This window comes from Muntiacus reevesi, chromosome 3, assembly GCF_963930625.1.
Source record: "Muntiacus reevesi chromosome 3, mMunRee1.1, whole genome shotgun sequence".
Classification (NCBI taxonomy): domain Eukaryota; kingdom Metazoa; phylum Chordata; class Mammalia; order Artiodactyla; family Cervidae; genus Muntiacus; species Muntiacus reevesi.
This window is the reverse complement of record NC_089251.1, coordinates 203,511,151-203,527,093: the sequence shown is the minus strand read 5'-3', so window position 1 is coordinate 203,527,093 and position 15,943 is coordinate 203,511,151. Positions and strand designations below refer to the sequence as shown.

The 15,943-nt window shown below is 42.6% G+C and overlaps 2 protein-coding genes across 3 annotated transcripts in view; both read right to left on the bottom strand.

Annotated features, from left to right (window-relative positions):
• Window positions 1-15,943, bottom strand: part of CCDC93 (coiled-coil domain containing 93) — a 104,798-nt gene that overhangs the window by 45,895 nt on the left and 42,960 nt on the right. The window lies entirely within an intron of this gene.
• LOC136163398 (large ribosomal subunit protein eL42-like) lies at window positions 12,388-12,690 on the bottom strand. The gene has a single exon (XM_065927824.1). It carries the CDS (start codon window positions 12,688-12,690, stop codon window positions 12,388-12,390), a length of 303 nt encoding a protein of 100 aa, XP_065783896.1.

Sequence of the window (15,943 nt, the reverse complement as noted above, 5' to 3'; positions counted from 1 at the left end):
GGCGGATCCTTTACCAGCTGAGCCACGAGGGAAGCCTGTAACCGACGAAGGAGAACCTTCCGTAGGACTTACACACAGGTGTGGGAGGGCGCTGGAGACTGACACGGTCTGCGGTGAGGCCCCCAGGTGACAGACAGACAGGCAGAGTGAGGCAAGTTCTCAAGGGCAGAGATGACAAGGCGGGTGAGTCCCCGGGCCCCTGCATTCATGGACACCCCCGCCTCCCTCAGAGAGCTGAGAAAAGCTCTTTTTTACTTATACCACCATTCCGAGCAGAGTTGCAACCAAAATGCTTGCAACCAAAAGGCTCCTAGAAGGCTACTCTGGGGGTGAGTGAGTGACAGAACTTGAGTTAATTCTCTCGGCTGGTTGCACCATGTAGCGCTAACACGGTCACGGCTGAGGGCGGACAAAACCTCCTCTAGTGCAGACCACACCTACCGCTGCGGCTGTCTGCTTTCTCCAGAGGAGACTTTCCTTCCGCTGGGTTCTTATATGTGCATCCCTGACCAGACCACGGCGATTACCTCTCTGGGGTTACATGCAGGTCCTAATCACCTAAAGAGATGCCCCAAATGCTCTTAAAATATAAAATTTCAAGACAGAATACAGGCTTCTGATAAACTGCCAGAGAACCGCTCTCAGAATCAAAAGGTCAGAAGTAATTTGTGTCAGAATTTCTTAATTGCTGGATAGGAAAAAATTTCAAAACCTACCAAGACAAAGAATTTCTTTTAAAAATAAGTCTCCTTATGACCTAAAAATGCCTCATCTTAAAATAAGATTGAGATGTTGACAGTCTTCTGGCTAGGATATTACACTCTGGAGAGCTGGATGAGAACATTTCAATGTGGCATTTTCCAGTGATATGAAAAACCACTCACATACTCCAAATAGAAAATTCCACAGTTTTCAGTAGCTTAGTTTTCAGTGTGAGTGCCTGGGCTGCGTCATTTTCCTTTTTACTTGTTTTTGTGGTTAGTTTCCAACATGACCTGGCTTCTTCACTCCACTCAGCCCAAGGTGGGTGGTTAGACATTGGGAGAGTCTAAAGAGGCTTTGTCACTGAAAAAAGCCTGGGAGGCAGACACTAAGGATGGCCAAGGAGGCTGTCACGATGCCCCGAGGACACTACCCTGCCACAGAGATTGGTTTCAAAGTCAGACAGGCATGTATGCAAACCTGGGACTTATTACCAGCTGCAGGGCAGGTGACAAATTCCCACCGATCTTAGTTCCATTTCCTAAATAGAGGCAAGGCCACATGCTTATGTACTGAGCGCCAACACTGCCAGGCGCTTGGTGAGGCTCCGAGATTACAGAGAACAGTAAAATGCGGTCCAATCTACACAGGTAAAAGTGAAAGTGCTAGTTACTCAGTCATGAGCCCAGCAGGCTCCTCTGTCCACGGGATTTCCCAGGCTAGCATACTGGAGTGGGTTGTCATTCTCTCCTCCAGGGGATATTCCTGACCCAGGGGTCGACCTTGGTCTCCTGCATTGCAGGCGGATTCTTTACCATCTGAGCCACCAGAGGAGGAGAAGGGGTGACAGAGGATGAGATGATTGGATAGTATCACTGACTCAATGCACATGAGTTCGAGCAAACTCCAGGAGATGGGGGAGGACAGAGGAGCCTCGCATGCTTCAGGCCATGGGATCGCAAAGAGTGAGACCTGACTCTAAACAACCACAACAATGTGCACATAAACAGGTTAACTTCAACTGCACACTGAGTAAGTATAATGACGGAAGGATTATAAGCAAAGAGGCAGCATGCTCTTTTGAAAATTAAATAAAAAAATAGTATAAAAAGTACCTGGAATGGAAATTGATAAAGATAATGGAGCAGGAAGACATGGAATTTACCTCCTCCCTGAATCGTCAAAAATACACTTATACATGGAACAGTTCTTACTGAAAACTAACTGGGAAGTAGAAAAAAGACTCCTATACAATCAAGGTCTATAAGAAAAATCCACATGTACTCAGGTAGGAGGGGTTCCTTGGTGGCTCAGGGGTAAAGAATCCGCCTGCCAATGCAGAAGATGCAGGTTCGATCCCTGAGTCAGGAAAATCCTCTGGAGAAGGAAATGGCAACCCACTCCAGTAATTTTGCCTAGAGAATCCCATGGACAGAGGAGCCTGTCAGGTTACAGTCCATGGGGTCACAAAAAGAGTTGGATACAAGTTAGTGACTAAACAAAAACAACAAGTCAGGTAGGAAAGAAAGAAAAGTGACCAGGTCAGGTCCCCTAGAAGGGAACGCAGAGGAAAAGGGAGATCACACAATCGCAGATCCACCCCAAGGAGTGAGCATGTCAAGGGCATGTTGGGCTCTCCGTGGTCTGGGGTCCAGCACAGGGAAGGCGAGCACCCCGAGCTGACTGGAGGGCTGGGGGACTAGCAGGAGGGCCGGGGGGCTAGCAGCAGGGCCGGGGGGCTAGCAGGAGGGCCTGGGGGCTAGCAGGAGGGCCAGGGGGCTAGCAGGAGGGCCGGGGCGCTAGCAGGAGGGCCTGGGGGCTAGCAGGAGGGCCGGGGGGCTAGCAGGAGGGGCGGGGGGCTAGCAGCAGGGCCGGGGCGCTAACAGGAGGGCCGGGGGACTAGCAGCAGGGCCGGGGGGCTAGCAGGAGGGCCGGGAGGGCTAGCAGGAGGGCCGGGGGGACTAACACGAGGGCCGGGGGGCTAGCAGGAGGGGCGGGGGGCTAGCAGCAGGGCCGGGGCGCTAACAGGAGGGCCGGGGGACTAGCAGCAGGGCCGGGGGGCTAGCAGGAGGGCCGGGGGGGCTAGCAGGAGGGCCGGGGGGACTAACACGAGGGCTGGGGGGCTAGCAGGAGGGCCGGGGGGCTAACAGCAGGGCTGGGGGACTAACTGCAGGGCCGGGTGAAGCCTAGACGGTGCTTGTGAGAAGCGCATCTGCTTGCTCTCAGGGCAGTGGGGGGGTGGACAGAGGACTGCTCCAGCGGCAGCCCGGTTTCCTGCAACCGCCCTGGCATACGCCCCAGCCTGGCCCATTTCACATCACAGCTCCGCAAGGGGCGGAGGGCTGTCACGGCTGAGGTGAGAGCCCAGCTGCTGCTGGCACGCACTCAGGCAGCGCATCAGAAGCAGCCCCAGTCCCTGACGGCGCCCAGGCCCCAGAGCCCGCACTCTGATCCAGGCCGAGAGCCCACGCGGGTCCCCATCTGTCCTGTGACGTGGCCGGGGAGGCAAAGGCTGGGGGCAGTGACTGGCTGTGAGGGACAACAGGGGACGTGGACCCAAAGCCGTCCGAGGAGGGTGGGGGCACTCGGGAGGCGGCACTGGCCTCTGCCTCTGGCGGGCCCACCACAGCCTGCAACCTCTCCTGAGCTGAGGGCCCAGAGGCTCCTCCTGTTCCAGCGCTGCTCCCCTGTCTGGGGCGTGGGTCTCGGCGCCAAGAAAGGGGAAAGCACACGCGTAAAAGGAACAGTTAGCTTGCAGTCAGCCCCCAGGGCTTCTGTTTCAGCAGCTGGGGATCTGTCCCTGTTCCTGACACAACAGTAATGGGCGGTGAGCAGACGGGAAGCTTTAGCTCACAACTGGCTCCAACTCAAGCCCCTCCATCGATAGCCCCACGTCCTGCCAGCACACCTCTGAGGAAAGACGTGACTTGCTCTGATGTCAAATCCAGCTCTCCCACCAAAGGTAGTAGGCACATGCAGTCTGTATACGGACACACACATAAAGACACCCTTCATGGCTGCAACAGGTAACTGTCTCATGTAAATTCATAGAAGAGAAACTGAAGTAAAACGAGAAGGCAGAGGAGCTGGTCTCAATTGAAAGAGCAAAATAAATCCCTGGGAGAAAAAGAAATACAAATAAACACATTACCAGATAAAGAATTCACACCATTAGTAATAAAAATGCTGACTGAATGATGGGAAAAAAAAGAGATGAATACAGTGAAAATTTTAACCAGGAACTAGAAAATATAAAGAAGAATGAGTGAGAAATGAAAAATATGATAACAAATGAAAAACACACCAGAAAGAATGAAAGCAGACTAAGTGATGAAGAAGAACACAGACATGATCTGGAAGAGAGAATTACGGAAATCACTCAGTTAGAACAGCAAAGAGAAAAAAAATCAAATATGAAAAAATGAGAGCAGTTAAAAAGATCTCTGCGATGACAACAGGGGTTACTGACATTCACGTTATAGGGGCCTCAGTAGAAGAGAGAGGGAAAAGGGAGCTAAAAATATATTCATGAAATTATAGCTAAACATTCCCAAGCCTGAAGAAGGAAAGATATCAAGGTACAGGAAGCACAGAGGGTCCCAAACAAGATGAACTCAATCAGATCCAGCCAAGACATAGCATAATTAAAACTGCAACAGTTAAAACTAAAGAGAGAGTTTTAAAGGAAGCAGGAGAAAAAGAGAGTCATATACAAGGGAACCTCCATAAGGCTGTCTGCTGATTTTTCTGCAGAAACTTTGCAGGTTAGAGGGAGTGGTATGATATACTCAAAATGCTGAAAGAGAAAATCCTACAACCTAGGATATGCTACCCAGCAAATTTATAATTTAGAACTGAAGTTGAAAGAGAGATAAAGAACTTCTCAGACAAGCAAAAACGAAGAGTTCATCAATATCAAACCTATCCTAAAACATTAAAGTGCCTTCTCTAGATGGAAACAAAAGGCTATAACAAAAAGTACGAATTCATAGAAAAGGAAAAATCCCACTAGGAAAGGCAAATATATAGTGAGGGCTGAGGATCATCCACTTATATAAGCTAGGATGAAGGTTAAAAGACAAAAAACTGTAAAAGCAACTATGACTACAATCAATAGTGAAGGGATAGACCTGAAGATGTAAAATGTGACATCAAAACCACAAAATGTTCGGGAGGGGAGTAAAAAAATGTAGATTCTTTAAAATGTGTCTGAACTTACAGGACTGTAAGTTTAAAACAAGTTCAGTTCAGTTCAGTCACTCAGTCGTGTCCAATTCTGCAACCCCATGAACTGCAGCACACCAGGCTTCCCTGTCCATCACCAACTGCCAGACTCTACCCAAACCCATGTCCACTGACTCAGTGATGCCATCCAACCATCTCATCCTCTGTTGTCCCCTTCTCTTCCTGCCCTCAATCTTTCCCAGTATCAGTGTCTTTTCAAATGAGTCAGCTCTTCGCATCAGGTGGGCAAAGTGCTGGAGTTTCAGCTTCAGCATCAGTCCTTCCAATGAACACCCAGGACTTATCTCCTTCAGGATGGACTGGTTGGATCTCCTTGCAGTCCAAGGGACCCTCAAGAGTCTTCTCCATCACCACAGTTCAAAAGCATCAATTTTTCAGTGCTCAGCTTTCTTTATAGACAAGTAGATATAGTTAGAAGCCAAGGTATATGAACCCCATGGTAAGCACAAATCAAAAACTTGCAATAGATACACAAAAGCTATAATGAAACACAAGCATACCACTAAAGAACAACAAACGAAGAAATAAAAAAGAAGAAATGAACGGAGAAGAACTATAAAGACAATAGGAAAACAAGTTATAAAATAGCTATGTATGTATAAAATAGATATATATAAGTATATATCTATCAATAGTTACTTTGAATATCCATGGACTGGGGCTTCCCAGGTGGTGCTAATGGCAAAGAACCCACCTGCCAATGCAGGAGACATATGAGACACTGGTTCAATCCCTGGGTCGGGAAGAATCCCAGGAGGAGGAACTGGCAACCCACTCCAGTATTCTTGCCTGGAGAATCCTGTGGACAGAGGAGCCTGGCAGGCTACAATCCACAGGGTCACACAGAGTTGGACATGACTAAAGTGACTTAGCATGCATGCACGCATCCATGGACTGAATGTACCCATCAAAAGACATAGGGCAGATGACTGGATAAAAAAAAAAAAACCCAAAAAACAAGACTCATCTACATACTGTTTACAAGAGACTCACTTCACAGCTGGAGACACATACAGACTATAAAAGTGAGGGGAGAAAAAGACATTTCATGCAAACAGAAATGACAAGAAAGTAGGTGCAACAATGCTCATACCAGACAAAACAGACTTTGAAACAAAGTCTCTGACAAAAGTTGAAGAAGGGCACTGTAAAACGATGATGGGATCAACACAAGGAGAGGATATATGTTAACAGATACACATTCAATATAGGCGCACCTAAATATATGAGGCAATATTAACAGACATAAATGAAGAAACTAACAATAATACAATAATAGTAGACTTTAGCACTCCACTTACATCAATGGACAGATCACCCAGAGAGAAAATCAATAAGGTAACAGTGGTCTTAAATGATATAATCAACCAATTGGATGTAACAGATGTCTACAAGACACTCCATCCCAAAGCAGCAGAACACACATTCTTTTCAAGCATACAGGTAACACTCTCCAAGACAGATCACATGCTATGCCACAGGTAAGTCTCAACAACCTTAAGAGGACAGAAATTCTACAAGCATTTTTTTTTCCCCAACCACAATGGTATAAAACTAGAAATCAATTATGGAAAGAAAAATAAGAGCAGCACAAACATGTGAAGACTAAGCAACATGCTACTAAAAAACCAATGAGTTAATGCTAAACTCAAAGGGAAAATCAGAAAATACCTGCAGACAAAAGAAAATGGAAATACAACTTTTACTGCAGCAAAAGTAGTTCTAAGAGGGAAGTTCACAAGAAACAAGAAAAACAGGTCTTCTCCAAGAAACAAAAAAAGTCCCAAATAAACAACCTAGCATGTAAAGGAGTCAGAAAAAAAAAAAAAAAAACCAAAGTCCAAAGTCAGCAGAATGAAGGAAATTATAAATATCAGAGAGGAAATAAATAACATAGAGATCAAAAGAACAATGGAGGGGGAAAAAAAAATCAATGAAACTAAGAGCAGTCTTTTTTTCTTTAAAAGATAATCTCAACTGACTACATTTAGCTAGAGCCATAAGGAAGAAAAATGAAAGAGGACTCAAATAAACAAAATAAGAAATTAAAGAGAAGAAATAACAAAAATGATGCCACAGATATATAAAACTCATAAGAGAATGGTATAACCAGTTATATACAAACAAATTGGACAACTTAGAAGAGACAAGTTTCTACTAACATACAGTCTGCCAAAACTAAGTCAAGAATAAATAATTTGACAGACTACTAGAAATGAAATAGGAAAAAAAAATATATGACCTGTAAACAAAGGTCAGGACCAGGTGACTTTACTGGAGAATTCTACCAAACTTACAAAGAACTTATACCTATCCTTCCTGAATTATTCCAAAAAAAATTCAAGGATAGAACACTCACAAATTCATTCTATTAAAACATCATTACTCTGCTATCAAAACCAGACAAGGACACTATCAAAAAAGAAAATTACAAGCCAGTATCTTTAATGAATGTAGGTGCAAAAATCCTCAATGAAACATCAGGAAACTGAATTCAACAATATATACAAAGAACCATACACCGTGATCAAGAGGGATTTACTCCAAGATTTCAAGGATGATCCAATATTTGCAAATCAATCAATGTTATAAACCACATTAACAAAAGGAAAGATGAAAATCACAGGATCATAGACAAAAAGCACTTGACAAAATTTAACATTCATTCATGATAACAACTCTCAAAGTGGGTATAAAGGGAATATATATCAACACAATAAAGGCCAGTTATAACAAATCCACAGCTAACAACATACATAATGGGAAAAAGCTGAAAGCCTTTCCCCTAAAATCAGGAAGAAGACAAGAATGCCTGCTCTTACTACTTCTATTTAACACTGTATTGAAATCCTAACCACAGCAATCAGACAAGAAAGAGAGAAAGAAAGGGGAAGGGGGAGGAAGGGAAGGAGAGAGAAAGACAGAGAAGGAAAGAAAGAAAGGGCATCAAATTGGAAGGGAAGATGTACAATTGTTATTATTTTCAGATGACAGGGTACTACATATAGAAAATCCTAAAGTCTCCACCAAAAAACTATTAGAACTAGTACATGAATTCTATACGGTTTCAGAATACAAGATCAATATACAGAAATCTGTTGCATTTCTATATGCTAATAATGAATTATCAGAAAGTTTAAAAAAATCCAATTTAAAACTGCATCCAAAAAAATTACCAAGGAATAAACTTAACGGAGGAGGTGAAAGACCGGAATGCTGAAAACTATAAAACACTGAAAACGGAAACTGAAGATATTTAAACGGAAAGACACCCTGTGCTCTTGGGCTGGAGGAGCTGGTATTGTTAAAATGACCATGTTACCCAAAGCAGTCTACAGATTTAACGTAATCCCTTTCAAAATACCCATGACTCTTCCACAGAACTAGAATGAGTAATTCCAAAATTTATGTGGAACCAGAAAATACCCCAAATTACCAAAACAATCTTGAGGAAAATGAACAAAGCTAGAGGTATCATGCTCCCCGACTTCAAATTATGCTACAAAGCTACAGAAATTAAAACAGCATGCTACTGGTACAGAAATAAGACACACAGATCAATGCAACAGAACAGAAAGACCAGAAATAAATCCACACACCTACGATCGATTAATCTACAACAAAGGAGGCAAGATCATACAACAGCTTCTAGAAGACTGTTCAACAAGTAGTTCTGGGAAAACTGGACAGGAACATGTTAAAAAAAATGAGATTAGAACATTTCTTAACACCACATGCAAAAATAAACTCAAAATGTATTAAAGACCTAAATGTAAGACCTGAAACCATAAAACGCCTAGAAAAGAACACTGGCAGAACACTTTAACATAAATCATAGCAATATTCTTCTGAATCTGTCTTCTAAGGCAAAATAAATAAATAAAAGTAAAAATAAACAAATGGGACCTAATTACATTTAAAAGCTTTTGCACAGCAAAGGAAACGATTGACAAAATGAAAAGACAACTGTCAGAATGGTAGAAAATATTGACAAGTGATCAATAAGGGATTAGTGTTCATAATACATAGACAGCTCATACAACTCAATATTTAAAAAAAAAACAATTAAAAAATGGGCAAAGATCTGAACACTCATTTCCCCAAAAACGATGCACAGATGGCTAACAGGTCCATGAAAAGAAGTTCAACATCACTAACTATTAGGGAAATGTAAATCAAAACCATAAAAAGCTATCACCTCACATCTGTCAGAATGGCTATCATCAAAATGCCTACAAATAACACATATCAGAGAGGATGCAGAGAAATGGGAACCCTTGTACACTACTGATGGGAATGTAGACTGGTGTGGAACCGATGGAAAACAGTATGGAGGTTCCCCAAAAGCCTAAAAACAGAACTACTATATAACCCAGTAATTCCACTTGTGGGTATATATCCCAAAAAACCATAAATGCTAATTAAAAAAGGTACATGCACCTCAATGATCACAGCAGCATTACTTAAAACAGTCAAGATGTGGAAGCAACCTGAGTGTCCATCAACAGATGAATGAAAATAGTGTCAGTGTATACACATGCACACAAAGGAATGTTACTCAGACATAAAAAATGAAATTTTGCCATTTGCAACAAAATGGAGGGACATAGAGAGTATTATGCTTAGTGAAAAAAGCCAGAAAGACAAATATTTTATGTCATCATTTATATGTAGAATCTAAAAAATAAAACAAACTCACAGATATAGAAAACAAACTAGTGGTTACCAGTGGGGAAAGGAGTCAGGGGAGGAACAAGATAGGGGTATGGGATTAAGAGATACAAAGTATTAACACTCAGTTCAGTACAGTTTAGTCACTCACTAGACTCCGACTCTTTGCGACCCCATGAACCGCAGCACGCCAGGCCTCCCTGTCCATCACCAAATCCTGGAGTTTACCCAAACTCATGTCCATTGAGTCGGTGATGCCATCTAACCATCTCATCCTCTGTTGTCCCCTTCTCCTCCTGCCTTCAATCTTTCCCAGCATCAGGGTCTTTTCAAATGAGTCAGCTCTTCACATCAGGTGGCCAGAATATTCAAGTTTCAGCTTCAACATCAATCATTCCAATAAACATCCAGAACTGATTTCCTTTAGAATGAACTGGTTGGATCTCCTTGCAGTCCAAGGAACTCTCAAGAGTCCTCTCCAACACCACAGTTCAAAAGCATCAATTCTTCTGCGCTCAGCTTTCTTTATAGTCCAACTCTCACATCCATACATGACTAATGGAAAAATCATAGCCTTGACTAGATGGACATTTGTTGACAAAGTAACGACTCTGCTTTTTAATATGCTGTCTAGGTTGGTCATAACTTTCCTTCCAAGGAGTAAGCATCTTTTAATTTCAGGGCTGCAATCACCATCTGGAGTGATTTTGGAGCCCAAAAAAATAAAGTCAGCCACTGTTTCCACTGTTTCCCCATCTATTTGCCATGAAGTGATGGGACCAGTTGCCATGATCTTAGTTTTCTGAATGTTGAGCTTTAAGCCAACTTTTTCACTCTCTTCTTTCACTTTCATCAAGAGGCTCTTTAGTTCTTCCTTGCTTTCTGCCATAAGGCTGGTGTCATCTGCGTATCTGAGGTTACTGATATTTCTCCCGGCAATCTTGATTCCAGCTTGTGCTTCTTCCAGCCCAGCATTTCTCATGATGTACTCTGCATATAAGTTAAATAAGCACGGTGACAATATACAGCCTTGACATACTCCTTTTCCTATTTGGAACCAGTCTGTTGCTCCATGTCCAGTTCTAACTGCTGCTTCCTGATCTGCAAACAGGTTTCTCAAGAGGCAGGTCAGGTGGTCTGGTATTCCCATCTCCTTCAGAATTTTTTCTTGTGATCCATACAGTCAAAGGCTTTGGCATAGTCAATAAAGCAGAAATAGATGTTTTTCTGGAACTCTCTTGCTTTTTCGATGATCCAGAGGATGTTGGTAATTCGATCTCTGGTTCCTCTGCCTTTTCTAAAACCAGCTTAAACATCTGGAAGTTCATGGTTCACATACTGTTGAAGCCTAGCTTGGAGAATTTAGAGTATTACTTTACTAGCGTGTGAGATGAGCGCAACTGTGTGGTAGTTTGAGCTCTTTGACATTGTCTTTTTTTGGGATTGGAATGAAAACTGACCTTTTCCAGTCCTGTGGCCACTGCTGAGTTTTCCAAATTTGCTGGCATATTGAGTGCAACACTTTCGCAGCATCATCTTTTAAGATTTGAAATAGCTCAACTAGAATTCCATCACTTCCACTAGCTTTGTTTGTAGTGATGCTTCCTAGGGCCCACTTGACTTCACATTCCAGGATGTCTGGCTCTAGGTGAGTGATCACACCATCGTGATTATCTGGGGCGTGAAGATCCTTTTTGTGTAGTTCTTCTGTGTATTCTTGCCACCTCTTCTTAATATCTTCTGTTTCTGTTAGGTCCATACCATTTCTGTACTTTATTGAGCCCATCTTTGCATGAAATGCCTCCTCGGTATCTCTAATTTTCTTGAAGAGATCTCTAGTCTTTCCCATTCTATTGTTTTCCTTTATTTCTTTGCATTAATCTAGAGGAAGGCTTTCTTCTCTCTCCTAGCTATTCTTTGGAAGTCTGCATTCAAATGGGTGTATCTTTCCTTTTCTCCTTTACTTTTCACTTCCCTTCTTTTCACAGCTATTTTCTAAGGCCTCCTCAGACAGCCATTTTGCTTTTTTTGCATTTCTTTTTCTTGGGGATGGTCTTGATCCTTGTCTCCTGTACAATGTCACGAACCACCATCCATAGTTCATCAGGCACTCTGTCTATCAGATCTAGTCCCTTAAATCTATTTCTCACTTCCACTGTATAATCATAAGGGATTTGATTTAGGTCATACTTGAAAGGTCTAGTGGTTTTCCCCACTTTCTTCAATTTAAGTCTGAATTTGGCAATAAGCAGTTCATGATCTGAGCCACAATCAGCTCCCAGTCTTGTTTTTGCTGACTGTATAGAGCTTCTCCATCTTTGGTTGCAAAGAATATAATCAATTTGATTTCGGTGTTGACCATCTGGTGATGTCCATGCGTAGAGTTCTCTTGTGTTGTTGCAAGAGGGTCTTTGCTATGACCAGGGCATTCTCTTGGCAGAACTATTAATACTATGTGTAAAATAAATAAGCAACAAGGATACATTGTATATCAAGGATACATTATAGCCATTATTTTGTAATAATTTTAAAAGGACAGCAGTCCATAAAGAAACTGAATCACTACACTGTATCCCTGAAAGTAATATTATAAATCAACTATATTTAATAAAGCGTTTTTAAGGTACCTGGCAATGAGACGGCACTTAGGGTAGATTCTTTTTTTTTTTTGATGGCACTTTTTATTTTCCTTCCAAAAAAACCAACTGAAACTAAATGAAGTAAATGATCTCAAATTTTTATTCTTCATAATACAACAAAATATGAAGCTCAAAACTGGATCACTTGGTCCTTTCTCTTCTTATCACCTCCCAGCTCAAAATGCTTGTATCTGTTAATAGCCAGCATTCTCTTTGATCTGCAGTGGGGACTCAGTACCATCTTCTTTGTAGTTTGAGCCTTTTTCCAGAAAATCGGATTAGCCTGCCCCCCACATCCACTCTGCTCCCTGCCATGACGCCGCTTTCCCTGGGTATACAGAACCCCTGCCCTTCTTGTATGCATCACTCTGTGGGGCTGGCGCTCCCCGCACTTCTTACAGAAAGTCCGGTGGGTTTTTGGAACGTTCACCATGTTTGCGAGAGCGATAACAGCATGGAACAAAAGCAGGGTAGATTCTTCTGATTCCCAAACAGGCCTGTGATATACAAGATGTTTTCATATCCTGTCTCAGGGAGACGCTGACCAAGAGAGCCTCAGCTGCACGTGAGTGAACGCGGTGTGCAGCTGGTTAACACGTGGCGTTGAGTAAGGCTCCGCTTCCTTCCCCTTCCTTCTGGCATCGCAGAGTGGAAGTCCTTTGGGAACAGCCAAACCCTCAGTCTTCTGCAAATCGCAGTCCTAGACTCCTCTTTCCCATAACAGTGAATGATAGGATGCAGTGGGCATGTTAGACAGCAGTACCCCAAGGCACAGTGACGCCTCGGCAAGCACTCTCTGGGGAGGGCGCACCTTCTGGAAACAGAGAGAGATGGAGCTCCCTGGTTGGACCCTGTCAACACTCATGAATTACGTACACGGGAGCTTCTTTGCGTTCTTCCCTGTTGCTTTACAGGAACCATATTAAGCTGAGTTACACATCTCAGGGACTTGCTTTGAAGCACATGGATTAGGTACCATGTTATGCTATTGTAAGAACTGTTGAACTTGACCACTGAAAGAGAAGCCTGCGTATGTTTTTTACTTCATTTCTATTTCTCAGTGCCTGCTGGCCGCCCAATGACTTGCACCAAGCCGGCTGTGTGATTCATTTCTCAAGCACAAAATCATTTTCACACTTCATCCTCCAAAAATTACTACTCCTTTTCTTCACTAAGCAAAAACTCATCCTGACCTCAGCCCAATTTGGGTTTCTTCCAAGTCACCAAAAGGCTTTTCCCACGAGCATTCTTCAATTCCGTCTTTACTTTCAAGCATTTCATTACTGAGGCCCTGAAGGCAGGGGCATGGATTTTTAGATGAATTGCCTTATTTCAGTCCAATTTATGGTAGTGAGATTAAAGAGAAAAACAAACACACCATGGTGGACAACTCTGACAGAGCCCCCCAGTCTCTGCAAACGTGGTGGGATGAATGTGACTGCATGAACATCAATACATCACATAAAACTGCAATGTCAGCCTTGTGAGGAGGGGCTTCGCTTGCTGAAACAAGTGGTGATGCTGGAGAGGCGCTGCTGGCAGGAGCGGAGGGTGGCCTCCAGCTGGCAGCCAGAACTGCTGCCCTCGGCAACAGGCGTCAAGGGACTGAAGGCCGCCAAGAAGCGTGTGAACTTGGAAGGGGATTCTTCCCCAGTCGAGGCTCAGATGAGACTGCTGCCCAGGTCAGCACCTTCACTAACCTTGTAAGAGTCTGACACAAGGGACCCTGTTCCTCAGTGCCACACACAGAAACCACGAGATAATACACTGTTATTTTAGGCCACTGTATTTGTGTAATATTGCTATGTAGCAACACATACTAAATTCACAGAGAAAGAGAAAAGCATCCCTGGTATCTGAGAGCCAATCTGGTACTCTCAGCAAGGCCCTGGTGTTGCTGGGAGCTGGGCTGCATTCACACTACGCTTTTGGGTTAAATATAAATAACTCCAGAGGACATCAACATCAGATAGGGTCACAAGGATCAAGGAAAAAAACACGACCACTCTGTAATGTTTGTATATGGGCAAAAACATGAACACTGTTCAAATCCCCTAAATGATCAAACATCCCCCTATATTGGCTAATATGAACACAGAGCTTTAACCTTGATTCTTTTCCCTTGGCCCATTGAGAAGATTTCTTTAGATACTCATTCACCGAATTATCCCTCCTTAATGCATCTAACACAGAGCAAAGCTCTACTTTCTCTAATCTTCCCCTAAACCACCTAAAAGAAGTCTGAATCCCATAAGTCTTCTCTAAGGCCTCCTTACTGAGATGCTGTATGATTCCCCACTGCCGTGTGGTCTCCTTCACTACAACCAGCAATAAACCCAACTGGTCTAACTCTGGGTGTGTTCCCAGAGGTCTCTGACTGGAGAACACTGACAACCGCAAACAAGGCAAATCAAGAAAAACAAAAAGCAAACATGATTTTATCATGGCATATGCATAAAAACAGAAGCATAAACCAGGAAATTACAGAGCTTAAATTAGATCTAAAATACAAAAAAATAACAAAGTATCTCCAAGTGAGTATAAAGAAATTATTTGATAAATAGTATTAAGGTAAGTGGGTAGGAGCAGGAAAACTAGGATGGATCAACACTGTGGACTAAATAAGAATGAACTCTATGTAGCATAAAGGATTAAACATAAATAAAAAATTATGAACTGAAATGTAATGAATTACTTATCAGATCAATGTAAAAAGAACACTGCCAGTTTGAAACAAACAAAAAAAAACTGATCAATTTGGGTACCAATGCCTTGTATGAAAAGAAAAGCAATACACAAATCAAAGAACAGCCTGAGAAATATGTGCATCACCACGACAAAATATTTAAATCTAGAATAGAGACTTTAATCAAATTTACAAGGAAAACATCAGATACCTGAAAGATAAGTGAGCAAAGGCTTCAACAGATCAGTCAAATAAGCAGAAAACAGAGCAAACAAAAACATGCAATCATGTTCAGGCCACTCAGTGATCCAAAGAGGTACTATTCTAAAGCCACTAAGGTAGCAAGTCAGACAAATGAACAGGGCGGAGACGCCTGGACCATCCTGGAAGCCCCTTCATGGAGGCAGTATTTTATGCTGCTACAACTTATTTATAAAGCAACACAGAGGAGTCAGAATCCAATCTTGAATTCGTAGGAAATCTTTCCAAAGAAACCATTTGTTCAGATTTTACAAGAGGATTATCTACAATGGTAAACAGAAGTCTAACAATAGGGAAATGTTTAATGAATTGTGCTGGATTATCTAGTATGCACATAGTTATGAAGACTAGAAACATGGAAAATATTTAGGACTTAATGTGACCAAAAAAAAAAAATGCAGCTTATAAAAGTGTAAATAAAGGTTACCATTAGCTGCATGGCTATAATATGCCCCAGGCACTGTTTTGGGCATTTTCGTCACATTTCATTTAATCTTCACAATACCCTGCCACCCTGTCAGGAGAGTTGTATTATTCTCGTTTTATAGATGAAGATACTAGGGCAAAGTGATTAAATAAAGTGGCCAAGGTCACAGAGCTGGGACGTTGAGACAGACATGAACCAAGATAGGACTCCAATGCTGTATTTGTAACTACACCGTTTTACCTCTTTTACACACACACGATGGCTGCAACTAGGTGCCACCATGGATATCTGGGACAGACACTGGATTAAATA